The following is a 27,858-nucleotide window of genomic DNA, read 5'->3' as shown; positions in this document are numbered from 1 at the left end:
CCTCTTCCTCTCCTTTGACTGCCTTGAAAGCCACACCTTTATTTTTCTTCTCAGGCTTCAATCTCATTTCATAAGTTTTAAGATTTCCGATGAGCTCATCGAGTGGATACTCATCAATATCAAATGAGTCCTCTATACTTGTGACTTTTGAATGAAATTTTTCTGGCAAAGCTCTGAGTATCTTTTTGACAATCTTGTCTTCATCAAAGGGTGCCCCCAGACTACGACATTGACCAGAGATTTCAAGAATTCTACCATGAAAGTCATCTACTGTTTCATCGTCTCCCATGGTCATTGTCTCGAATTCAAAGATCAAGGCTTGTAATTTCTGTGCACGTACCTTTTTATTTCCCTCGTATGTAGTCTGTAGAAGATCCCATGCATGCTTGGCAGTATCACAATGACTGATTCTCAGTTTTTCTCGCTCAGATAGAGCTGTGAAGATGCTGTTTTTAGCTTTGAAGTCTGCTTGCAGATCACGTACTTCTTCTTCAGTCCAGTCCTTCCTTGGTTTGGGAGTAACAATGGAAGAGCTTTCTCCTTTTGCTTTTATCACAGGTACAGTCCATCCATTTTCCACAATATTCCACACATGTTCATCTTGAGCGTAGAGATATGATTTCATGTATATCTTCCACTGAGTATATTTTTCACATCCACCATCGAACCATGGAGGACTATTGACAGATCCACCAGCAACTCTATCACGTGAATGTTCCATCTTTCCCGGGATCACTAGAAGAATCTAGAACCCGCTCTGATGCCAATTGTTTTTACAAGATGAAACAATTATAATAGGGTTGAAAGCTGACCCTATTCTAGTACACAAATGAAATAACAGAAACACAAAAATTGCTAACGCAGTGTAAACCTCTCCACTGAGGAAACTTCACTGCGTGGCTTTTTACGTAGCCAACACGAAGAATCAATTCAATATGAAATAATCAAGTTTACAGTATACAAGTAATGTTTGTTCACAACAAACACTTTCACTTAGCAACAGATGCTAACTTGTTTTACAACTGTTCTAACTTCTAATTTATTCAACATCAACGACTAGCCAATCTGTATTCAATCATCCTCATATTCAATCTTCTCACTGATCTTGAGAATGAATTATGCAAGTGATTGATTAAGCAATGACATACATGAAACAAACACGGAGAGTTTTCAAAGACCGATTTGAACAACCAAACTAAAAGTTCAAGCAAAAACCAATTTTATGCAAAACCAAAAACTCTACAATAAATCAGTTTGTAAAACCCTTTTATAGGAGCAGGACTCCCCCTCAAACAAATCGTATCTTAAACACATAATAAGATAAACATGGAAGGGTTTTAAAACTGATTTGAACCTGTAATCGGATATGCATATATAAAGAGATTTTGAAATCAATTAAAATCAATGCATATCAATTTAGAATCATGTAAATATGATATGTATTAAAGAGACCTTTATCTCAAGATCAGTGAGATAGCTTCCTTGAAATTCTCTTCATGCGATCTTCCTTTATTTCCTTTGTTTCTGCGAGCAATTAGGAGAGATACACTCCTAATTCTGTGCATGTCTGTTGTCCTTGAGATCTTGGGAAAGTCATGTGTTGAAGGGAGTAGTCCAAGTACTTACATCATGCCATGTTGAATTTGGCTATGCATTCATATTGCCCCGTCTGGAAACCATCTTCCTAGTTCCTAGGGGCCTGCACGCCCATGTTTCAATGCTCAACCTAAAGGCCTTCGTCAAAGCTCAAAAGATAATTGATGATTTGATGCCATGCTGGATTTGGCAATAGAAAACTCATTGTAACTGGGTAGGTCATTGAAAGAACAACAATACACCAGGCAAGAAATGGGTGCGATGGAAACTCTGAGCAAACAAAACTTGTTCAAGATTGTATATATTGATTTTCTCGTGAAAATATGAACAAGTTTTCCGTTACATGTACAATATGAAAATAATTTCGATTGGTCCACTCGATTCTGCTGCAAAACAGCAAAAGATCTGCTTGTGTTTAGTTCAGCACAAGCTATAAGTTGGATCTCTGACGGTGCGAGCCTTGGCTTCAGAAAACACAGTTGGCAGCTCACAAAGAGTGTTGTGTTGGATATATCACTCACATTTTTCACTTCATACAGTTAATACCAAGATATTTGAGATCTCACTCCCGTGTATTGCATCAGAAACAGAAATTTTCACTAGCTGAAAGTTTCACCATTTATGAAGTGTGATTCAACAGCCGCCTCAGACAACCTGAGAACAGCATTATATAGAAGTACAAACAAGGTCAATTAGATATAAAGCCATATCATTGAAGCTCAAAACATCATGAGAATAGAAGAAAGAAAACTCACCTTAGTTAACGATAATATCAAGAGTAGTTTGGTCTCTAATTAGACCCATACGACACAACATGAGCACATTGCATCCCAAACTCACTTAAAGCCATCCGGATACTCTCAATTCCTCTGTTGAAGGACCAATGAAGCGACTTCTAACATCTGTCTAGCCTTTCTATCTGGGGTGCATCCAGCATGTTCCATATCCATGTATATCTCAGGGACCTTATCATACTTCCTTGCTCGAATAAACGCCTTCATAAGGGTAGTATAAGTAACTACATCGGGGCTTAAACCCTTCAGAAACAACAAAATCATCACCATTAAAAACTTGGCTAACAAGTACCATTGAAACTGACTGGGTTGTAGAAATGTTTCTAGACCTCTTATAGACTTACACTTTCTTTTATATGGTGATAAATGGACAAAGCCTCCAAATGTCTACCAGCAATACCAAATGCATTAATCAAAACATTCAGCATTATCACATTTGGTTCGATTCCCTGGGCTTCCATGAGCTGAAGTACTTTGACTGTCTGATCACATAATCCCTGCATTAAAGAAGAATACCAATAGATGATATGCATATTGATATATGTAGAACTACAAAGAAATTACGGGACGAAATCTTCATTCTTCAAGTGAAATTATATGGAAAGACTTTTGAAGTGCAGAAAGATAACCTGCTGGGCATAGGCATTTGCTAAGACACAAAACATACTGGCGGAGGGAACAAGACCTTCTGCCTTTAGTGCAGATATACACTCTTCTGCGTCCTGAAATTTTCCATACTGCCCATAAATGTCAACCAGAGCAGCATAAATAGTCCCACTTTTTTTATGCCCTCGGCTTCTCATATTCTCAAAGGTCTTCTGTATCATATGATTCATATCCCACTTCCCTTGCTCCCCCAATCTACTGATAATAGTAACAAACATTTTCGGATCAGGATATAATCCTTGTTCTTGCATCTCGGTAAACAACTCCAGGGCCTCATCAACATGCCCAACTCTACAGAAATCTTGTAACAAATGGTTGTATAACTCAAAAGAAATTTCCTCTCCGAGAGTTGGGCCATTTGGGTGGTCAGTAATTGCATGAGTCTCGTCGTTTAAAGGTAGAAAGTTGAATTCTTTGACACCCTCGCTGGGATTTGAGTGAGTTAGAGAAGCATGCAGCTTGTGTTTCTAAGAGTATCTGAGACAAGTTGGACAGAACAGAGAGAGAGAGAAGTGAAGAAGCTACCTGAGGACGAGGACACTGAAGGTGAATTGGGACACAAAAGGGACTGCGTTAGCATCTCTCTCTCTATGCCCTTTTGGAAACTCAGTTCTGGCGGTTGGGAGTTTCAGTGATGTTTCGTTGGTCTCAAGAGTTACAGAGGAATCAAACAGTGTGGATGGGTGATTGGGTGACACAGGAGGCTGACCCGATCTGGTTTTCATGGGCTGGTGAGCTCTCACTTCACAAAGCCCGCTTACCCTGATAAGCCCAGTGAAAAAAAATGATAGAAATATATTGAAATTTTTTTATCAATACAACCAACTTCTTATTTATACACAACTAGTAAATTGACCCGTGCGATGCTGCGATTTTTTTAGTTTTTTTATTTTTTATTTTTTTGAAGCTTCATATATAATAGATAAGTACTCGCAATCTAAAAAATATAGTCGCTACTTAGAATATAATTTGTTTTGTTGTTAATAATAGATTAACAATAAATGAGATACAACAACAACAAACTTTTTCCATGATTTGTAGAAATTTACAAATACAAAACAGAATTGTTCTTCCTTAAAAATTAAAAAAAGATAAAGAAATTATTGAAAAAAAAAAAAAGAATACGGCAGAATTGTAAAAAAAAAGAAAAGGTTATGGCAGAATTGTAATTTGAGTCAAAAGATGGGGGTAAAACCGTCACTTCATTTCGTGAACAGTGATAAACAGTGGTAGGCAGAGCCGGCCCTGAGGGTTGCCCACTGAGGCAACCGTCTCAGGCCACCAGCTTCCGGGGGCCTCATAGCTCTGACTTTCAGTAAATATTATATAATATATATAAACTATGCACCTAAATCACCAATGTTATAAATTAGAGTAGTGGCAAGGCTGCCTTTTAGGGGTCTTTTTCAGCATGAGTTTAAATCCAACTAATGACATTTTTGCATATATTTTCTTAAGTTTTTTGTATATTTTTGAATTAGTTTTTTTTTTCTTCGTACAGACATGTTCTCGAGTCGTATGTCTTTGAAGTACTTATATAACATAAATACTATATGTTTCTTTTCGCTGTTATCATTATATAATTATTAAATTAAATAAAAAATAATATGATAAGGAAAAAAAATGTATATATTCGCCTCAGGCCTCTACAATCTCAGGACCGGCCCTGGTGGTAGGAGGCTAGGAGCTTTAGTATATTTATTTATTTATTTATTTTTTTAAAGTTTTTTCAAGCTTCATATATAATAGATAAGTACTCGCAATCTAAAAAATATAGGCGCTACTTAGAAAATGATTTGTTTTGTTGTTAATAATATATTAACAATAAATGGGATACAACAACAACAACAAACTTTTTCCATGATTTGTAGAAATTTACAAAAACAAAACAGAATTGTTCTTCATTAAAAATTAAAAAAAGATAAAAAAAATTTATTTAAAAAAAAGAAGAAGAAGAATGCGGTAGAATTGTAAAAAAAAAGAAAAAGATTATAGCAGAATTGTAATTTGAGTCAAAAGACGGGGTAAAACCGTCACTTTATTTTATGAACAGTGATAAACAGTGATAGCAGGCTAGGAGCTTTAATATATTTAGAATTAGTTCTTCTTAAGTCGAACTTTAAAGATTCTTCGAAAAAAAGAAAGAAAAAAGAAGAAGAAGTGGAACTTTAAAGTTTAAACCTCTCGTTCTGAACATCATTGAAATGGCCTTGAGCACCTGACTTCTCTTTGTTGTGATGTCTATACTTGCATTAAAATTAAAAATTGAACCATGATCACCATTGTCATTTATCTTTTGATTCGAGTTAAGGTTAAATGGTAGTGTTTCATTTTACAATATTAAATTATATGGTAGGTGACGTCAAAACACTACTCCTAAAGAATAAAAACCTCCACCTTAATAGCTTAAAGTGCAAAAAAATGTATTTGTAACCGCTCGAATTAACTAACCTTGGTAAAGTAGTAACTTCTTGTAAAAATGAAAAGAAAGCTTAATATATGAGCAAATACTTCATCAGAGAGTGACCCCCTATCCAAACATAAAAGGTAATAAATAAAAACGTGTTTCTAGCTAAAGCGTACTACCTTAGTACATTCTTAGGACAATATGCACAAATTACTTTGATAAAGAGTGAAGTAAATTCCTCCCTTCCTTGATCATAACACACTTAATAGACCAATAAAGAAACTGAAATACAAATTACATATGCTGCTAGTTATTCCGACTCTTTGATAGAGTGGAGCAAATTCCTTGCTTCCTCTATCATAACACCCTTAATAGACCAATACAGAAACTCACATACATAGAATAACACTCCATTACCTAAACAATAATAATCAACCAACCCCCTTGGATCTCATATATAGCTCCTTAATTTCAAATCATCTCAACATTCAAGCGCCCATGAGATCATGCGTTAATGATCCCCCTGATCAATTTCAAGATTTCTTAAACCGTCACTGATCTGGTCAGGCGACCACCTATTAGCGCGATACCAATCAATCTTCTGCTTGAACTTGTTGAGCTTCCCCACGCCCTGTTGACTCGGCTCATCACCAAGAAACCTGGTAATCACCTGCATTAACTCGTTGAGCTTTTCCTGGCCGTGATGAACCAACACATCATTATAAAGCCTCTCAAGCGCCGCATCAATCAGCGATAGAGCCGAGCGAGCCTGGTCGCTGCTGCGGACCCCCGTCTTGCAGAACACCGCAAAGGTCTCGCAGTTGTTCAGAGCCAAGTCATAGTCCCCAAAATCTTGCCTGTCAAACAGGCCATTGGCGCGGCTGATGGTCACATCTGGCGGGTCAGCATTGCCGGTGGTGCAGGTGCCTACAACGTTGGTAACGAAGCGGATGGGACCAACACTGTATCGGAAGCGGTGGAGGTGGCGGCCATTGAGGAAGCAGTCGACGCAGGACTTGACGACTCCTCGGAGGTGATCTTTGTCAACCCCGCACTTTCTGCATGGCCTACCTCCTCTCGATGCGTCTCGTTCTTGTGTTCTGTTAAAGTGAATCACTGTATCGTTCCCAACGAAGATACCTAAGCGCATACATGAATTAGTACATGGCATTGAAGAAATTAATTAAAACAATAAAGAGTTCTGGACTCGATTACCAGTACTAACCATGGTGGGTGTAAAAGTAACCTTTTCTGTAAGCATAAATATGATCTCCACGCTCGAGGTTCCTTTTGTTGATCAGGTTTGTAATATACTGCATTTCTGTCAAACTACTTGAGCCAGAGATGGCTATATGAAACTTACGGATTGAAGTTTTACACTACTTAAACTGGGAGAGGCATTTTATAGCGTTCAAGCACAGAGTCACGGACTACACAGTACCGAATGGTTCATATAATTGCACCACATTTCTTCACACTCTCGTGACTACACATTACCAAATGATTTCTCACTTGGCCTCATTTGAATAATTGAACCTCTTTATTTTCTTTATACTGTTTAACCCTAGAGTACAGACTACATAGTACACACTTGTGACTAAACACACTTGTGATTCCTCATTTCTTCATGATCCATAGTCTCTACTCTGTTCTCATCCATACTAGTAGTAAATAATAAAGTGACCGAAGCTGTTCCATGCATAATAAAGTAGTAAATATAATTCAAGAAATATCAACATATTTTCTTACGAGATATGTAATGCGACTAAAACTATTATTATTTTATAGATGGCAAAAACTGGTATTCTAAGACTAAGATTGCAAATTTGACACAAAACTTGGCTAATCAATGTGAGTCCAACTGGAGCTCAACCAAACTTGCGTATTTAAGTACCTCACTGCCCAAAGGACAATAATTTTGAACAGCAAACCCCACTGCCCAAAGGACAATAATTTAGACGGCAGCTCCACCACACGGGTCTCCAGTTGTGTGTCATTGCTTCACAGTTCACACTGGGTCGATGGCCTCAATACCCCACTGCGCAAAATTGAATTCAAAGTTTTCACCCAAAAAAAATATTGAATTCAAAGTTGCGTATTTAAGTACCTCACTGCCCAAATGCCCAAAGGACAATAATTTTGAACAGCAAACCCCAATGCCCAAAGGACAATAATTTAGACGGCAGCTCCACCACACGGGTCTCCAGTTGTGTGTCATTGCTTCACACTGGGTCACTGGCCTCAATACCCCACTGCCCAAAATTGAATTCTGTTTCAGAGAAACTGAAGAGTGAATTGGTGAGTCTTCTTCTCATATTGAGGGGGTTTATATAGGGTTACAAAGTAGTGTAAATTTGCCCTACATACATTAGTATATTTGCTACACAATTTCTCTACCTCTCAATGTGCATTCCATACAAACCACACATTCTCCACTTCCAAAGTGCATACTCCATGATATAGACATTTTACCTATTTACTACAACACTCCCCCTTGGATATATCATGTCAGCAGTATTGTCTTGGAGGTGCGCTTCTAATTTGCCTCGTTAAAAACCTTGCCAAGTAATAAAACCCTGTGGGAAAAACAACCTTGGTCGAAGGAGAAAAAGAGCACAACGCGCGTTGAGTGTGGAGTTTGTTTCTGGATAACATGGTGCTTCTCTTGTTGCCTCATTAAAAACCTTGCCGAGTAACAAAAACCCAGTGGGATAAAAATAACCTCGGTCGAAAGGGAAAAAGAGCACAACACACCCTTCACGCTTTTGAGACGAACATGTAGACATCTCCCCCTGATGTCTGTGCCTCCCCCTGATGACAACGATCATGGGAGTTCAGATAATTTCCGCAAGCCAATTCTTGCCACATGTTTCTCGAACGTGGATTTGGGCAATGACTTAGTGAACAAGTCTGCCACATTGTCCTCAGATCGAACCTGGTTCACCTTGATCTTGAGGAGCTTCTGTTGTTGCTGATTGTAGAAGAATTTGGGCGATATGTGTTTGGTGTTGTCGCCTTTGATGTAACCTTGCTTCATTTGTTCAATGCAAGCAGCATTATCTTCATAAATGCTCGTTGGCTCATCTGTGGTAGACTTCAAACCACAATTGCTTCGAACATGCGTAACTATGGATCGAAGCCATATACATTCACGAACTGCTTCGTGAAGAGCAATAATCTCTGCATGATTTGAAGAGGTAGTGACTAGGGTCTGCTTTGTAGACCTCCAAGATATCGCGGTTTTTCCCATGGTGAAAACATAACCAGTTTGGGAGCGACCTTTGTGTGGGTCAGAGAGGTACCCAGCATCAGCAAAACCTTCCAAAACACTTATATCGTTTTGGGATGGGGAGAGGGAACGCAATCCACCATGTGTGGCGTTCCTGACACTTGATGGGTCCGAATCCATCTTCTTTCTGTAGGGATAGAACAAGCCCATATCGATCGTACTACTTAGGTATCGAAAGATATCTTTAACACCAGTCCAATGGCGTCGTGTTGGCGCAGAGCTATATCTAGCTAGCAAGTTCACAGCGAATGAGATGTCTGGTCTCGTGCATTGTGCTAAGTACAATAATGCACCTATTGCACTTAGGTAGGGCACTTCTGCCTCTAGCACTTCTTCATCGTCATCTTTTGGACGAAATGGATCCTTCTTTGGATCAAGACTACGGACGACCATTGGGGTGCTTGAAGGCTTGATTTTGTCAGTGTTGAAACGCCTAAGCATCTTTTGGGTATAAGCTGATTGATGAATCAGGATACCATCTCTACGGTGCTCAAGTTCTAAACCGAGACAAAACCGTGTTTTCCCAAGATCTTTCATCTCAAACTCGGATTTCAAGTGTTCAGCGGTTTCCCTTAACTCTTTAAGGGTGCCAATTATGTTCATGTCATCGACATAAACCGCTACTATTGAAAATCCGGAACTTGTCCTTTTTATGAACACACATGGGCATAGTTCGTTATTGACATATCCCTTACCAATCAAGTAGTCACTTAGACGGTTATACCACATCCGTCCGGATTGTTTTAATCCATATAGTGAGCGTTTCAATCTAATTGCAAACGCGCTCCGTGGATTAGAGCCACTTGATTTGGGTAGTTGAATTCCATCTGGAATATTCATGTATATCTCTGTATCTAGATCCCCATATAGATATGCAGTAACCACATCCATAAGCTGCATGTTCAGTTTTTCGGAAACTACCAAACTGACAAGGTAGCGGAACGTAATAACGTCCATTACGGGAGAGTAGGTCTCCTCGTAGTCGATTCCAGGGCGTTGTGAGAAGCCTTGCGCCACGAGACGAGCTTTGTATCTTACAATCTCGTTTTTCTCATTACGCTTTCTAACGAATACCCATTTGTGACCAACTGGTTTGGTGTTGGGTGGTATTGGTACAATTTTGCCAAATACCTTTCTTTTCGTTAGAGAATCAAGTTCTGTCTGGATCGCATCTTTCCATTTTGGCCAATCAGCTCTACGTTGACATTCATCAACGGAGCGTGGTTCGATGTCATCGGTCTCAATAATCTCACGCGCCACTGAATACGCGAATACATCATCAATGATGATGGAGTTTCTTTCCCACGTCCCATGTACACTAGTGTAATTTACAGAGATCTCTATGTTCTCATGGATAGGTTCTGACACTGAGGCGTCCCCCAATGATGTCTCTTGGACATAACCATAATCCGGAACATTCTCATGGGACGGATTTTGAGTATCGATGATCAAAGGATTTATTTGTGCCTCATTCGCTCTTTTTCTAGGGCGAGTATCCTTCGAACCAATCGGTCTACCGCGCTTCCTTGCGGGACCTGCAGCCATAGATGCCACATTATTGCCATGTTGAGCAATGGTGCCATCTCCTGGCGTTATAGGAGTGGCGTTATGTCCATTATTCGGGACATCAATCCTTGCAGGCACGTTTGCAGCAGGTATGTGTGATCTCGTCACTTTAGCAATATCAGAAAACGCATCAGGCAGAGTGTCTGCTACGTTCTGGAGCTCGATTATTCTTCGCACTTCAAGTTCGGACTGTGCGGTATGGGGATCGAGATGAGACATAGTGGGGACAGACCACGACAATTCCTGTCGTTCCTGTTGAACATTTGTGTTCTTATCTCCCCCTAATGATGGGAAGACTGTCTCATCAAAGTGACAATCCGCAAATCTAGCGGTAAAGAGATCGCCTGTCAAGGGTTCAAGATAGCGGACGATAGTTGGAGATTCATATCCAACATAAATGCTCATTCGTCGTTGTGGACCCATCTTAGTACGCTGTGGCGGCGTAATAGGCACATAAATAGTACACCCAAAAATGCGTAAGTGCGAGATATTAGGCTCGTACCCAGTCACTAGCTGTAACGCAGAGTAAGATTGGGTTGCAGTGGGTCGTAGACGAATTAGCGTCGCTGCATGTAATATTGCATATCCCCAAGCAGAAACAGGAAGATTAGTGTGCATTACCAATGTCCGTGCTATCATTTGTAGTCGTTTGATAGCAGCTTCTGCGAGACCATTTTGGGTATGAACATGGGGAACTGGATGTTCTACATCAATCCCCAGTGACATGCAATAGTCATCGAATGTTTTCGATGTAAACTCCCCAGCATTATCAAGTCGAATTGACTTAATTGGATGGTCAGGGTAGTGAGCCCGTAGACGGATAATCTGGGCGAGGAGTTTAGCATAAGCAGCATTTCGAGTGGACAACAGCGCGACATGTGACCAGCGTGTCGACGCATCAACCAATACCATAAAGTATTTGAAAGGTCCGCATGATGGTTGAATTGGTCCACAGATATCCCCTTGGATTCTCTGTAAGAACGGAATGAGTATTTTAGGATCCTTTGCGTAGGATGGTCTCGGTCCTAATTTCCCGAAGGAACAGGCTTTGCAAAATGAGCGAGGGGCCTTAGAAGCAACCAATGAGGATTTTGGTTGGGCCTGAGCGTCTGTAGCGCTATTAGAAGCAAAATGTGTGACTACATCTCCTTCTATGGCATTGTAGCCATTTGGAGGAACAATCATGGCGTTATGCTCATGGTTGGTGTCATCACATGGGACTTGGCCAGCCTTATGGCGCCCCAAGACGGCTGCAGCACCAGATGCTGCAATTGTTGCGGTCTTGTTAAGTCCAGGAATCAATTCTCGATTCTTGCTTCTTCTCACTCTGAAGAATGGATGTCCGTGTGAAGTCTTTAGTATACGGAGCATCATATCACGACCAGGGTGCCCTAGTCGGTCATGCCAAAGCCAATATGTGTCAGAATCCAAGAGATCTTCTCTTATGACATTATTGGATTCAATTGGTCGAATTGTAGTGACATAAAGTCCACTAGATTGACACATAAGTTTCTCTAAGATGCGCTTTCGTCCGCAATCATTAGAGGTAATGCAAAGGAACTCTTTTCCGTTCTCAGTATGCGTTTCCGCATGGAATCCGTTGGCTCTTAAATCTTTAAAGCTCAATAAGGTTCGATTTGCCTTAGGAGCATAGAGAGCTTCAGTGACTTTAATCAAGGTGCCATTTGGCAATAGGAATTGGGCCATTCCATGTCCTTGAACTAAACCTGATGGTCCAGCCATCGTAGTCATAGTGGAATATGTAGGCAACATCTCCAAGAATAATTGCCTATGCCGTAGAATGGTGTGCGTAGTCGCACTATCAGCGAGACATTGTAGTTCATCCATTCCTTAAGAGAAAAGCTCGTAATTAAAAAGGAGTCATAAAGGAAAGAACTCAACTTTTATTAATAAGCCAAACGGAATTACATCATCATTTATTTCATCAAAGAAAGCGTAATCCAATAAACTTAGTTAATGCAAAGCAATGGTAGTCGTCTAACTTCTTTCGGTAATTTCAATGCAAAGGTGACCAGGTGAGTAGAGAGATGTTGGTGGAGCAAAGGCTCGCTTAAGTACCAATTATCTCAAAACCTTCCTAGACATCACAATTACATTGAGTACGCCTACTTTTGAAGAAAGATTAATCCCATTGGCATCTACTATAGGATAATGTGGCGATTGCCTACATCTCTTGGAAAATGAAAGACTTAATCAAAATCGCCAGTTTCTGGGTTTTGATTTTTGTCGTCTTCCACCCTTAGATCGAGATTGCCATCTTGATCTTCTTGTTCCATGTAATTTGCCTCCCTTGCTTCACGATACATTTTGTACGCGTTTGCAACATTCTGGGATGCTTTACATGCCCTTGCCCAATGTCCAGGTAGTCCACATCGGAGACAAGCATCATTATGGTCAGGTTCCCTTGATCGAGGTGCTTTAGGAGCACTTTGAAAACGGTTGTTTCCATTGGTGGTGTTACCACCATAACCGGAGGCTTGGCCTCGCTCTCTCTTCACACGTTTACCTCCACGGTTCCGTGCACGCCTATCTTGGCGGTTTCCTTCCTCTTTAGGGCGAGAATATGGACTTGAACGTCCATAATTATCCCTTCTTTTAGGGTTTCGCTCCTTGCGTCCTCCCTTGGAGGTGCGACTATAATTAGACTCCGGAATTGACTTGGTTCCCACGGGTCTAGAGTTATAGTTCTTCACAAGTATGTTGTCGTGCTTTTCAGCTACGTTCATGACACCAATTAGCTCATGAAATCTTGTGATGCGTCTAGCATTGATATCAATTCGATAGTTTTTAGCTATCATTAATGCAGAGACAGGGAAGGTAGAGAGAGTTTTCTCGATCAACATCGTATCAGTGATTTGATGTCCACAGAATTCCATCATAGACTTGATACGAAGTGCTTCCGAATTGTAGTCAAGAACTGTCTTGAAATCACAGAAGCGGAGGCTTTGCCATCTCTCTTCTAAGTCGGGAAGCAGGGAATCACGGACGTTGCCAAAACGCTGCTCGAGTTCTACCCATAGCTTTCTTGGGTCTTCCTCATTGAGGTACTCATTTTGGAGCGCGTCATTCATGTGCCTTGTCATGAGAATGATGGCTTTTGCTTCATTAGCCTCTCTCTTTGCTCTATTTGCTTCAAAAGCAAGAGCTTGTTGAGGAGTAAGCACGTCCTGACTCGGCTCTTGGATCGTACTCAGGATCCCATCAGCCTTAAGATGCTGGCGCATATCACGGATCCACCTGTGGTATCCTGCGCCTGTTGTCCCTAGTGGGTTGAAGCTCAACTTGTTCAGGTTACTCATCCTGAAGAACAACAAGAAAATAGGGTTAGTTTCGGAGCGAAAAAGGCTACCACGAAAAACTATAAACTTTTTGAGCGTAATCGCTTTCAAGAAATTAGGGATTTTTTGAGCGTAGTCGCTTCCAAGAAAATCTTGATTCCAAGAGGGGTTTTGGATTAAATCGAAACAATGATGTATGTGGTCGATTGTTTTCTTCTCAACAAATTCTAAGTTTGGAGGACTCTACAAGCTCCAAGCTTGGAGTGAGCACGAACCCCCACAGTTCGGCCTTTTTGGTCTCCCCTATGAAGAAGAAAGGGGGGTAGAATAAGGGATGTTGGAAGTCCCCGTGAAAAGAAGAGAAAAGTAATAAAATCTTCAAAAACGGGAACTTTTAGAAAAGTTTACCTTAAGAATTGACCGGAAAAAGTGTCCGGAAAGTCGCCGGAAAAGTGTCCGGAAAGTCACCGGAAAAGTCGCCGGAAAGTTGTCGGAAAGTCGCTCGACAGATGTGTCGACAGCTGCTCGGCAGCAGCTCGGCAGCTGCTGCGCAGGTGCTAGGCAGGCTGCTCGGCAGCTGCTGCGCAGGGGGTCTGCAGGGGGTAGGCAGGGGCTGTCGGCAGCACTTCGGCAGGGGCTCGGCAGCACTTCGGCAGGGGCTCGGCAGCACTCGGCAGGGGCTCGGCAGCACTCTGACAGCGGTTCAGAACTTCCGGCAGCCGGTTCGGCAGGTTTCCGGCCGGTTCTGGGGGTTCTGAAACCGGTTATGAGCTTCTGGGATCAAGGGCTTTGATATGTGATAGGATTTGGGGGTTTCTTGTAAGGTTGGTAAAATGACCAAGTTCGGATCATGAACTTTCACTACTCTAATCGATTTCGATTCTAATTCTAGAGCAATTTCGTGCTGATAACGTGTTTCAGAGAAACTGAAGAGTGAATTGGTGAGTCTTCTTCTCATATTGAGGGGGTTTATATAGGGTTACAAAGTAGTGTAAATTTGCCCTACATACATTAGTATATTTGCTACACAATTTCTCTACCTCTCAATGTGCATTCCATACAAACCACACATTCTCCACTTCCAAAGTGCATACTCCATGATATAGACATTTTACCTATTTACTACAACAAATTCAAAGTTTTCACCCAAAAAAAATATTGAATTCAAAGTTTTCACTGCACCATCAGTTGTAAGGGATTAATATATCACCGACATAAACAAATGAGTTTCTTTTTCCTGAATTGGGAAAACATATATGTGCCTTAATGATTCAGTAACAGAATAGGTTGAATTCCTGAAATTAACTTTCTTGGTTTAACATGTTTAACAGGTATCAAAATTCAATCCAGCAGATGACCCATTTGCAAGTGCCACAAAACCAATGGAAAAGTCCCTTCGTCAACTCAAACTCCAAAATCTTCTTTGACAACCAAATTTGATGTTCTCATAGAGGTTCAATTCAAAAAGGGACAAAAAAGCAAAGAAATTTAGAAATTGACACGTGCATCTAATGATCAAAATGCATGCCTAAACTTTAGAGGATTATTAAATACCTAGCTTCTTGAATTTTGACTGCTGGCATTATAATATACACTCATTGCAGCCCTTAACCTAATATGAGCCTAGAGATTCATTACAAGCTTGCTTGCATTATAAGATATAAAACACACTTCAATTTATAATGCCATATTTCTATATTCTATAAGACTAGATAATGATCCAATTCACGTAATGTGATAAATCAACATTTATATGCTAAAGAGTTTCTGAACACAAAATGTCCCAAGTTTCTAAGAATACAAACTCAGTAGTGGAAATGGAATTGGTTATGAAGGAGCCATCAGAGAATCGTAAAAACAGACAACTCTTTCCAACACCTGAATTTAGATAATACTGTTAGTCATTCAGAAACCAAAAAGCTTCATAGACGAGAATAAGGATATCTCACAGGAAAGAAAAAAAAATTCCGAAATACTTAATTCCTGACACTTCACAATTACGCCAAAACCAAACTTCATGTCATTCTTATCCATCTCAGATCATTTTCAAAATGAACCCTCTCATAGCGTTAAACCCACTTTGATGCCAAAACCATGACCTCTAACGCTCATACTTAATCCACCTAAATATATGCCTTTTCCTGAAACACAAATACTAAATGCTCATAGAATAGTATACCCTGGCCAATTCTCTTGTTTGTTTCAACAGGCATATCTCAGGATGCAGAGTGAGTCAATCATCACTCATTGCAAGCTTCATAATGAGGCAAAACCCAGATTGAAAAGACTATGCACACTTGTAATTTATGCTACAATTTGGACTCATATACTTAACAACCATACCTAAAATATTCACAAATTCATATCATAAATAGAAAATACTTTATGTCAATATTGTTGTTTTGCTCCAACTGGAGCACAATAGCTCAGAACAGCGTACCTCACTGCCCAAAGGACAATAATTTTGAACAGCGTACCCCACTGCCCAAAGGACAATAATTTAGACGGCAGCTCCACCACACGGATCTCCAGTTGTGTGTCATTGCTTCACACTGGGTCACTGGCCTCAATACCCCACTGCCCAAAATTGAATTCAAAGTTTTCACCCAAAAAAAATATTGAATTCAAAGTTTTCACTGCACCATCAGTTGTAAGGGATTAATATATCACCGACATAAACAAATGGGTTTCTTTTTCCTGAATTGGGAAAACATATATGTGCCTTAATGATTCAGTAACAGAATAGGTTGAATTCCTGAAATTAACTTTCTTGGTTTAACATGTTTAACAGGTATCAAAATTCAATCCAGCAGATGACCCATTTGCAAGTGCCACAAAACCAATGGAAAAGTCCCTTCGTCAACTCAAACTCCAAAATCTTCTTTGACAACCAAATTTGATGTTCTCATAGAGGTTCAATTCAAAAAGGGACAAAAAAGCAAAGAAATTTAGAAATTGACACGTGCATCTAATGATCAAAATGCATGCCTAAACTTTAGAGGATTATTAAATACCTAGCTTCTTGAATTTTGACTGCTGGCATTATAATATACACTCATTGCAGCCCTTAACCTAATATGAGCCTAGAGATTCATTACAAGCTTGCTTGCATTATAAGATATAAAACAAACTTCAATTTATAATGCCATATTTCTATATTCTATAAGACTAGATAATGATCCGATTCACGTAATGTGATAAATCAACATTTATATGCTAAAGAGTTTCTGAACACAAAATGTCCCAAGTTTCTAAGAATACAAACTCAGAAGTGGAAATGGAACTGGTAATGAAGGAGCCATCAGAGAATCGTAAAAGCAGGCAACTCTTTCCAACACCTGAATTTAGATAATACTGTTAGTCATTCAGAAACCAAAAAGCTTCATAGACGAGAATAAGGATATCTCACAGGAAAGAAAAAAAAAAATTCCGAAATACATAATTCCTGACACTTCGCAATTACGCCAAAACCAAACTTCATATCATTCTTATCCATCTCAGATCATTTTCAAAATGAACCCTCTCATAGCGTTAAACCCACTTTGATGCCAAAACCATGACCTCTAACGCTCATACTTAATCCACCTAAATATATGCCTTTTCCTGAAACACAAATACTAAATGCTCATAGAATAGTTTACCCTGGCCAATTCTCTTGTTTGTTTCAACAGGCATATCTCAGGATGCAGAGTGAGTCAATCATCACTCATTGCGAGCTTCATAATGAGGCAAAACCCAGATTGAAAAGACTATGCACACTTGTAATTTTTGCTAGAATTTGGACTCATATACTTAACAACCATACCTAAAATATTCACAAATTCCGATCATAAATAGAAAATACTTTATGTCAAAATTGTTGTTTTGCTCCAATTTTTTGCAATTTTTTCTTTTTCAATTTTTTTTTTGGTACCACCAAACAATTGTTGTAGCGGAGCACAATACTTGATGTCAAATTTGGTACAAAACTTGACAAACTAGTGTGAGTCCAACTGGAGCACAATAGGTCAGAACAGCGTACCTCACCGCCCAAAGGACAATAATTTTGAACAGCATACCCCACTGCCCAAAGGACAATAATTTAGACGGCAGCTCCACCACACGGGTCTCCAGTTGTGTGTCATTGCTTCACACTGGGTCACTGGCCTCACTACCCCACTGCCCAAAATTGAATTCAAAGTTTTCACCCAAAAAAATATTGAATTCAAAGTTTTCACTGCACCATCAGTTGTAAGGGATTAATATATCACCGACATAAACAAATGGGTTTCTTTTCCTGAATTGGGAAAACATATATGTGCCTTAATGATTCAGTAACAGAATAGGTTGAATTCCTGAAATTAACTTTCTTGGTTTAACATGTTTAACAGGTATCAAAATTCAATCCTGCAGATGACCCATTTGCAAGTGCCACAGAACCAATGGAAAAGTCCCTTCGTCCACTCAAACTCCAAAATCTTCTTTGACAACCAAATTTGATGTTCTCATAGAGGTTCAATTCAAAAAGGGACAAAAAAGCAAAGAAATTTAGAAATTGACACGTGCTTCTAATGATCAAAATGCATGCCTAAACTTTAGAGGATTATTAAATACCTAGCTTCTTGAATTTTGACTGCTGGCATTATAATATACACTCATTGCAGCCCTTAACCTAATATGAGCCTAGAGATTCATTACAAGCTTGCTTGCATTATAAGATATAAAACACACTTCAATTTATAATGCCATATTTCTATATTCTATAAGACTAGATAATGATCCAATTCACGTAATGTGATAAATCAACATTTATATGCTAAAGAGTTTCTGAACACAAAATGTCCCAAGTTTCTAAGAATACAAACTCAGTAGTGGAAATGGAACTGGCTATGAAGGAGCCATCAGAGAATCGTAAAAGCAGGCAACTCTTTCCAACACCTGAATTTAGATAATACTGTTAGTCATTCAGAAACCAAAAAGCTTCATAGATGAGAATAAGGATATCTCACAGGAAAGAAAAAAAAATTCTGAAATACTTAATTCCTGACACTTCACAATTACGCCAAAACCAAACTTCATATCATTCTTATCCATCTCAGATCATTTTCAAAATGAACCCTCTCATAGCGTTAAACCCCTTTGATGCCAAAACCATGACCTCTAACGCTCATACTTAATCCACCTAAATATATGCCTTTTCCTAAAACACAAATACTAAATGCTCAGAGAATAGTATACCCTGGCCAATTCTCCTGTTTGTTTCAACAGACATATCTCAGGATGTAGAGTGAGTCAATCATCACTCATTGCGAGCTTCATAATGGGGCAAAACCCAGATTGAAAAGATTATGCACACTTGTAATTTATGCTACAATTTGGACTCATATACTTAACAACCACACCTAAAATATTCACAAATTCAGATCATAAATAGAAAATACTTGATGTCAATATTGTTGTTTTGCTCCAATTTTTTCTTTTTCTATTTTTTTTTGGTACCACCAAACAATTGCTGTAGTTATTATTGGAATAGAGTTTCTATTCATATCTCCAAAATTGGTATTTGGACATCCTCACTTAATAGACCTCCAATTTACTTTTACAAATAAGTGAAATAACTAATTTGCTATCTACACCGCTCTAATTTTCCCACAATGCCCATCGTCCAAGAAAAAAAAGAAGCCTTTTTTATTTTTATTTTTATTCATATCTCCAAAAATCAATAGTTGGACCTCCTTCAATTTTTGAAGATTTCACAATTCTATTTTTTCTTAGGGAAAATTTCGCAAACAGTACACCAAGTAAAGGTTACTAATAATTCTTATACACAAAGTTTCAAACCAAACATCAGTGCCTCAACTCTTGTACACCGGTTAAGTTGATACCCAGACTCTCAGTGCTACCAATGTGATACCTGAACCCATATTTCCCTATCGATGAGATACTTCTGTCAGATTTTACTGACGGCTCCGTTAGATGTATGACATGATAAGCACGTGGGCCCAAAAAATGCCATGAAATGACTTAAATGACCCCAGATTTTTTTTTTTTACAATTCTCTCTCCTCCTCCTCCTCCTCCTCCTTCTCCTCCTCCTTCTTCTTCGCGTCTTCTTCTTCTTCCTTTGTTCAGTTGTTGCTACGATCTCAATCTTCCCAGAAAGAAAATTCAGATTGCCCCCAAAATCAAGAAACAAGCAAATAAACCCTCCCCTTCCCTGCCTCGGAGGAATCCCAAACCCAAACCCATTCTGCTCTCTTTCATTCTCCTCCTCATCCGTCTCCGACTCCCCTAGACTATCCCTCATCTCATCAAACCCATTCGACTTCTCCAAATACACTCTCAGATTCAGGTCGTGCGGGTAGTGCTGGTACTGCTCTTCCACTACGACGTTGTCTTGGCCGTAATTCTCCTCGTCCAGATCGTCGTCGTCATCTTCAGGCTCGTATCGATTGGGAGGTGCCCGGGAATACGGGTTGTTCCGGAGGTGGCCGTCGTCTTTCAAAACCCTAATTTAGAAATTTGGGAAATTGGGTTGTGATTCCAGAGAATTCAAATTCTGAATTTCAGATTGGAAGGGAATGAGATTCTGAAACGAGTTGAAGCTGAAGGAATCCCTAATTTTGGTTATTTAGAAAAAGTGACCTCCTTTTGGGATTTTGATTGGAATGCAACCAAACTATTGGTGAGGTTGGAATGCGGGGTTTTGATTGCAATGTTGATGATGCAAATGGTGGTGTTGATGTTGAGTTATGCTATGCAAAGCTGTTGGGTGAGAGAGTATGAAGGATTTGAAGCCGAGAGAGAGGCCACGATGAAGAAGAGGAGTCGGCTGCTTGCTAAGGTTCAAGAGGAGCCCTTGGCCAATACTGAAAAAATTGCAGAGATTAAGGTTAATGAGTTTGATGAGAAGATGAAGCACAATTATGGACAAAGGGTGAAGCCTGAGTCTCTGAGCTGTTTGTATGGGTCACTGTGGTTGTGGCCATTGGGTTATGTATGTGAAGTAATGCTTATGAAAAAAAAAATGGATGATTTGGATTGGATTCAAGGACATGAACATGACATGAACAATTGCTGGGTTTTTGTTTTTGCTATTTTGGCGTCTTGGTTAATCGTTATTCTGGGTTCAAGAGCATGAACAATTGCTAGAATTGAGGGATGAAGTTCATAAAAACCAAGTGTGAATTTAAGCAATCATGATGTGGTAGAAATTTTAGAGAAGAATATTTGGAAGAAGATTGAGATGCAACAGCAACTTAACAAAGGAAGAAGAAGAAGAAGAGGAGAGAAAATTATTAAAAAAAAAAATTCTAGGGTCATTTAAGTCATTTCATGGCATTTTTGGGACCCATGTGCTTGCCACGTCATACATCTAACAGTGCCGTCAGCAAAATTTGACAGAAGTATCTTATCGATAGCGAAATATGGGTTCAGGTATCACATTGGTAGCACTGAGAGTCTGGGTATCAACTTGGCCGGTGCACAAGAATTGAGGCACTAATGGTGCATTTTTCTCTTGTATTTTTATAGAGGTTGTTTACAGCTATGTATGCGTGAATTCTTTCCATGAAATTTTCAATGTTTTATAATCTTATGGAGATAGCTTATGTTTCTTTTTTGTTGAATTAATGAAATACAATGACTCTTTCCCCCCTGTCAAATCTTCTTTCCACTATAATTCTTGCTAACAATTGACAATTTTTTGCTTCCTTATTTTCTATCAGTTTCATAACTGAAACTCTTTTTTCATAAGAAACTTATTTCCATTGAGGGGTGATTGACAGCAACATAAATAACGTTTGCTGATGTATATTTTAGGATTTATGTTGGAGGAGAAAATTTTCTCCAATTAAAGAATACTACCATATGTAGAGGTAAGAAATTTTCTCCAATTAAAGACAGGTGCAAATCAGGGAACTCAATGAAACATGGCTCGATGAAAACCCAATTACAGGACAACGTCGAGCTAGGGAAACTAATGAGGTAACAATCTCTCCAAAAAAATTACGTTTCAGCCTTGCTATTGGAAAGAAAAATTTGGATGCAGTGAATATGGGTTTGTTGGAGGGACCTTCAAGCAGTAAGGAACAACCTAAGAGGAAGTGAGGACGCCCCATTGGCAGTGTAAATAAGCTACCATATGGAACAGCGGGAGAAGGGAAAAATGCAAAGAAAGAAGGAGAACCTAAAAAAGCAAAGAGCAAGAAGACTAACCTGACGCCGAGGTTGTTAGTTGCTGATAAGCCTGGGACAAGCACTAACTCTAACCCTAAGGGGAAAGAGCAGGTGCATGCTTAAGTCACTTAAATTCAAGACATTCTGAACTTCAAGCCTTCTCAAGTGGGAGTGATTTCTATATGTTTATCTAAAATGTTTTTAGTTGATATGTGTACCACAATTGAGTGCTGGCATATTAGATTACATGATTGATTTTGCCTTAGAAAGCGAGATTATTCTCACTTATTTTGTTGGTTTGCTGTTCAGCGAGCGACCATTTTGATTCCCATGAGTTTATGTATGACTTAGATAGGTTATCCAGTCTATTTCTAGATTTGCTTATGTAAGTTCTGTTAAACTCTGACATGTATTTATGACTTTGATTTCTAATAATATTAAATCTTATTAATATATATATATATATATATATATATATATATATGATGACTTTGGACCATATACTTGTTACCCCATGCGTCAACTATTTGGTTTAGTATGGAATCCAAAAAAAAAAAAAAACTATTTGGTTCAAGAATCCTTAGGCCCAAATAAAATAAATAATGAAGTTATTGTTGTTAAAAACAATGTATGAACTACAAGTTAGCGTCTCAATTTACCATCCAAGCATAAGTATAAGACGAGCTGTGGGTGCTGAAGGTAATCTTTCACCCAAAGCAAGCATACCAGCAAGAACGAAAGTAACAATTCATGCCACAGCAGCACATGTAGAGACTACAATTGCCCTCCCATGCTTTATACCCCAAGTGTGTTCAAAATAACTCATCAACAACAACAATAATTTCTTATGCCAAAAATATAAGAAAATGTCATGATATAACAAGAAACTATAGGTGCATTTTCATGTGGCTGACACCTTCCGTTCACATGTACATATGGAGATGAAACTCTCGATATAGTCAAGTGTTTTACAAACCTGCTAGTAAAACTGATAAAGAATACGAGCAGAATAATTTAAGTCAGGATTTAGAAAGTAGTTCAAATAAATCTAGGCTTTTATTATTAGGATTCTTATTATTATGATTAGGATTATTTCTTTAGGATTCTTTTAAGCATAGGGATCTTCCTAGATATTCTAGAATTGTCTGAGCCTCCCTATATATAGAGGCCTTTGTATCTTTTATTTTCAGAATTGAGTTAATAAAAATTTAAAGCTTTTGCTTCTCCCCAGGTTTTGTGTGATGGAACCTAACCTTAGGTGTGATGCCTAGAAACCCTAGTGGTGTGATGCTACTAGCCTTATCCTAGAAACTTACTGGCGTGATGCTGGTAGTTCTATCCTTTTCTTCTAAAAATACAAGAGCACGGCAACCAAATCCAAGAGTACTAAAACAAACCCTAGTTCTACAGTTCTTTTGCTACTTGTCCTGCATCAAAAACCCTGTACTGCTACAACATATGCTGATTACCAAGCATATAGGAACTAGTATACTCGGGAAACTCCGCTCCAAGAACACAAAGCCCATCTTTGATATTACAGATGCCATTCTGCAATTAGATTTGTAACAGTTAAATGTATGATTATCAAACATGAGTCTACTAATAAAAGTTCTTTGTATCCTGCAATTGATTTTTCAAAATCCAAAAAGCATAAAAAATCATCAAAAGTATTTGGTACAGGCAGGAGAAAATTTATTTAAAGTATGTGAAACTATGATATTAGATATAACTAGTCCAATTTGACAACAACAAATCTAAGAGGGTAAAACTTTGTTGTAACATCTGGTGCTGCTATACACAAGAGTCCTCTTCTCATATAAACGATACACATGAAATGAAATGTACTAGCATGCACACAACATTAACTCCTTCAATCTGCCAAACTCAACAAAGTGCTATGACCATGTTGACATGGGCAAAATATTACATCTCAACTTAGTGTGCAGACAGAAGCATCATATTTCCCTCCTAATTTGAATTGTGAGAGGTGAATCTTTATCTGATGAGGAACAAAATAACAGACAAATATAGTGCAGGAGGGACTCGTACCCAAACAAAATGCCAGATTCCAAGCCATATATAATTTCTTCAATAACTTCATATTCCATCTGTACCGCAAACAGATGTCAGTGACAGAGTGGAAAAAAACCCCTAGCCAAACACTATAAATAACTTAAAAGCATAAATCAATTTACCAACTCCTGTTCTTTTTGTTGACGTCTGTAGATTTGTAGCCAAGCATTAAGGAGTACCTATATTAAGCGATCTTGCAGGCTTAGAATCATCAGGTAAATTATCCAATTGTAAAAATGGACCCAGCAGCATTAAATTGATATATTTCCTTCAGTAGCAAATAAATCCTAGCAAGTAACAGATGATCCACAGGATAAGGTACCTACAAACAAGATGACGACCACAATTGCCAACCATGGTAGATGGAAGATAAGATAGATATAGCAGAAGCCTTTTGCTCCTCAACTCCAGCACCAACTCCTGCAAATATAAAACCTTACACAACTCAAAACAATACTTAGAATAAAACACACAAATCGAAAGTTGATAAGGTATCAGTTCTGTGCGATATAACTTTCACATATAAATACCTTACAGTTCAGTAACAGACCAGCGCAAGATTTGTAATCAAGAAAGAGAATCAAACTTGCATTACCTATAGTACCAATGCCTGCCAAGGTATCGCACAGCCAGTCAACAGCATTTATGATTTCCTTCAGATAAATTTGGGAAAATATCGAAAGGATAGTAAGTCCACACCCAGAAACCGGTTGGATGACAGACACCTGAAAGGCAAAGAGAACTCTGCATTGACCAAAGTGGAAAGACACAAAAAGAACCAAAAAAGATGTGTAGACAATAAGGAAAATGAGTTAAGATTTCAGTGCACACTCTATTCTAAGTGAATCAATACAATGCAGAGGCTGGGAGTATTAACTTGTCGAGGCTGTGATCCATTATTCCCAGAACGCGTTCACTAATTCACTAAAATAAAAAATTAGACAGCAAAAAGGATTACAACTTTATGCAATAAAAAATTGCAATCAGCTCAGTGCAGGTCATCACTCGTTTTGCCCAAAACTCTGAAAAACCAAAAAGCTCTATCTTCTACACAATTCTTTCACCAATCAAACAGAGAAAAATTACCAAACCCAACTCCAAAAAGCTCTATCTTCTACACAATTCTTTCACCAATCAAACAGAGCAAAATTACCAAACCCAACTCCAAAAAGGAACGTCACACCAAGAACAGAGTACCGTTTGTTCCGTTTCTGGATAATCAAACAGAGAGATATAAACGACGCACCAAGAATTAATCCAAAGCAATCAAATATTTAAAATTCATACAGTGTGAAACTAAAAATTGAAACTGAATATAAATTCAGAGAGGACAATCCAAACGAAGAACAGCATAAACTAAAATCAAACAAAGAAAAAAAAGTTGGGAGCAAATTCAAATTACCACAGTATGGGCGATAAAATTCGTATGTGTCGAAAGAAGTGAAGCCCGACGGAAATCACTTGAAAAATCCATGACTGTGTATTGCTTTGCGACCTGCTCTCTGAGCCTTCGAATTGCGAAGCACCGGATTCCCTCAACGCGCCACGACTCCTCCATCCTCGCCTCAAGATTGACAAAACCCAGATGCCCAGATCAAAATTTTCTATAACCCATCATCAAAATAATGGGAAATTAATTGATTTGAAACCAACAACCAAAATCGATAACCTTGCTATCCACCCGGCGATGCACTTCCTCATATACCTACCTAGCTAATGGCAGAGTCGTAGGCAAAACCGTCATTCCAATTAAGCCTAAACAGTGGACTCACACTTGGTATGTGGTAGATATCTCCTGCAGCAAAGTCACTGTCGCCTCATTTAAATAATTGAACTCTTTATCTTCCAATTAAGCCTAAACAGTGGACTCACACTTGGCATGCGGCAGACATGACTCCTGCAGCAAAGTCACTTTCGCCTCATTTGAATAATTGAACCCTCTATCTTCCAATTAAGCCTAAACGATGGACTCACACTTGGTATCCATTAGATATGACTCCTGCAGCTAAGTCACTTTCGCCTTCTTTGAATAATTGAACATTTAAACCCTTTATCTTCCAATCAAGCCTAAACAGTGGACTCACACTTGGTATGTGGTAGACTAGAAAGGTCTCCCGCGCCATGCTGCGGGTTTAATTTTTTTTTTCCCCTCAAATCTTGATCTACATAATATAATACAATTATAATTTTACATATTACAAAAATTAGTATTTCAATCGTAAAGAGAAATATTCAGCTAAAAATAAGCAAGCTGGTATCAAGTTTCTACAATGGGGATTTAGCACTGCTCTAATTCATTGGCAGAGTTTCATATATTATTGAGTATATGTTTGCCCACTGATCGTTTAGTAAACCATCTAATCAGCACCCTAAATAGATCCAAGTTAATAAATAATAAAAATAAAAAACCCAACAAAAACAAATGACAAAATTCTAATTGTAACCAAAACATATGTATGTTTCACAAAACGCACCTACACCATCAATTAAATAACATTAAATAACACACAGAGACAACAAAACAAAGCTTCTAGACGACCAAATTTCTCCTTTGTCTATATTAAAGGTTGAACGAAACGTTAATACTAACAAACAAAATCAAAGCCTAAAACTTCATTCCAGGACTATGGAATCTAGCCAATCTGATCCCTCCTCAAGCTATATCAGACAATCCAAATTTAGTTGCAGCACCGATATTAGACAAAAGCAAAAAAGACAGAATCCTTCTTCTTCTTTTTTCTAAATTACCTGCTATCAACTGACCTTCGCATCCAACAGCTTGATCGACACACTTGATCGAGTAAGATCGATATTACCTTCAACCTCTCCCAATCAATCACTAAAATCCCAAACTTAGAAAACCTCCTTCTACTTTCTGCAACCCGAAAAACAGACAATCAGAATTAGAACACTGATCTGAAAATTGAATTAAAAAAAAGCATGATTGATAAACGCCCATCATCATTCAGAACCCAACAACAGCGATGAGAGATAAAAAAAAAAATTCCAGACCTGCAACTATTGCAGACGCAGATACCTCTCTCTATCTCTCTCTCTCTCTCTCTACACCTCTTCTGCAACAAATCCAGATCGATCACTTCTTCTTTCCTCTCACAGTTTGTCTCTCTCTCTCTACCTCGTCTGCAACAAATCCAGATTGATGCTGCGAAACAGTATGTCGATCTTGATAGAGTCTTCCCGAAGACACAAAGAATTAGGGATTTTGCTTATATATTGTGGGGAAATGGTAGCATGGTAATTCAGAGAAAACTGAGGGCAATACCGTCATTTCGCACCCTCATAAACAGTTGAATGAATAGGGATGAACAGTCAAGGACATTCGGTTTTAGATTATAGTATAATATGACTCCTTCAGCAAAGTCACTTTCGCCTCATTTGAAATAATTGAACCCTTTATGTTCTTTATATTGTTCAACTACAGAGTACTGACTACACAATACACACTTTTATGGCCTCATTTGAAATTTTGAATAATTAAACCTTTTATATTCTTTATATTGTTCAACTAAAGAGTACAAACTACATAATACACACTCTTGTGACTACACAGTACCAAACAGCTAACACTCTTGTGACTACACAGTACCAAACAGCTAACACTCTTGTGACTACACAGTACCAAACAGCCCACACTTTTGTTATCAAGGATTAAAATATCTGTATCTACGTAGCTATCGGAACTTTAAAAAATGGAAATATCTGAAATATCAAATATATCTGGGAAAATATATCTTTTCTGAAAGAGTTAATTTATTAGAATTACATATAATACATATGAATGTCAGCTTCATCTACATCTGAAAAACGACTCTAAGTGTTTGAAAAGTCGCTCCCTGATCTACGAAAGTGTAATAATCAGACCAAGACATATGACCCATATAGTACGAATTGTAGTGATGAACATGTGAGTTATAGATCTTTTTAGAACTGCCGACTATTTCTCCTATAAGAGGATAATAAAGATGAGTTCAAATGAATGACTGATCATGTA

The 27,858-nt window shown here is 38.6% G+C and overlaps 2 protein-coding genes, 1 long non-coding RNA gene and 1 pseudogene across 4 annotated transcripts; all 4 read right to left on the bottom strand.

Moving 5' to 3' along the window:
* Positions 1-1,898: 1,898 nt before the first annotated feature.
* LOC112172856 (putative pentatricopeptide repeat-containing protein At5g36300) lies at positions 1,899-3,694 on the bottom strand. The gene is made up of 4 exons (XM_024310354.2): positions 3,020-3,694; positions 2,735-2,887; positions 2,352-2,633; positions 1,899-2,250 (listed from the first exon to the last, which is right to left on the bottom strand). The coding sequence occupies exons 1-3, from the start codon at positions 3,305-3,307 to the stop codon at positions 2,457-2,459; spliced, it is 618 nt and encodes a 205-aa protein (XP_024166122.1). The 5' UTR covers positions 3,308-3,694; the 3' UTR covers positions 1,899-2,250; positions 2,352-2,456.
* A 1,979-nt stretch (positions 3,695-5,673) lies between these two features.
* Positions 5,674-6,953, bottom strand: LOC112187967 (protein LEAD-SENSITIVE 1). 2 transcript variants are annotated; one of them, XM_040513303.1, is made up of 2 exons: positions 6,679-6,953; positions 5,674-6,603 (listed from the first exon to the last, which is right to left on the bottom strand). In XM_040513303.1, the coding sequence occupies exons 1-2, from the start codon at positions 6,722-6,724 to the stop codon at positions 5,975-5,977; spliced, it is 675 nt and encodes a 224-aa protein (XP_040369237.1). In that variant the 5' UTR covers positions 6,725-6,953; the 3' UTR covers positions 5,674-5,974. The 2 variants fall into 2 exon arrangements, with proteins under 2 accessions (XP_040369237.1, XP_024182722.1); XM_024326954.2 differs by having other exon boundaries at positions 6,689-6,936.
* A 15,631-nt stretch (positions 6,954-22,584) lies between these two features.
* Positions 22,585-25,661, bottom strand: LOC112182831 (annotated as a pseudogene).
* A 6-nt stretch (positions 25,662-25,667) lies between these two features.
* Positions 25,668-27,135, bottom strand: LOC112181655. Its single transcript, XR_002929035.2, has 3 exons — positions 26,859-27,135; positions 26,595-26,721; positions 25,668-26,008 (listed from the first exon to the last, which is right to left on the bottom strand). It is a non-coding gene; the product is annotated as an uncharacterized LOC112181655 (long non-coding RNA).
* Positions 27,136-27,858: the final 723 nt, after the last annotated feature.

Source organism: Rosa chinensis, chromosome 1 (assembly GCF_002994745.2).
Source record: "Rosa chinensis cultivar Old Blush chromosome 1, RchiOBHm-V2, whole genome shotgun sequence".
Classification (NCBI taxonomy): Eukaryota; Viridiplantae; Streptophyta; class Magnoliopsida; order Rosales; family Rosaceae; genus Rosa; species Rosa chinensis.
Note: the sequence above shows the minus strand (reverse complement) of the source record. Positions and strands in the feature narration are given on the sequence as shown.

Excerpts from the sequence above, each read along its gene's own strand:
- LOC112172856 (XM_024310354.2), bottom strand. The coding sequence starts at position 3,307 with ATGCAAGAACAAGGATTATATCCTGATCCGAAAATGTTTGTTACTATT. Across the intron at positions 2,888-3,019 it reads CAAATGCCTATGCCCAGCAG|GGATTATGTGATCAGACAGT; the intron begins GTTATCTTTCTG and ends TCTTTAATGCAG. Across the intron at positions 2,634-2,734 it reads ATCACCATATAAAAGAAAGT|GGTTTAAGCCCCGATGTAGT; the intron begins GTAAGTCTATAA and ends TTGTTTCTGAAG.
- LOC112187967 (XM_024326954.2), bottom strand. The coding sequence starts at position 6,782 with ATGCAGTATATTACAAACCTGATCAACAAAAGGAACCTCGAGCGTGGA. Across the intron at positions 6,604-6,688 it reads TTACTTTTACACCCACCATG|GTATCTTCGTTGGGAACGAT; the intron begins GTTAGTACTGGT and ends GTATGCGCTTAG.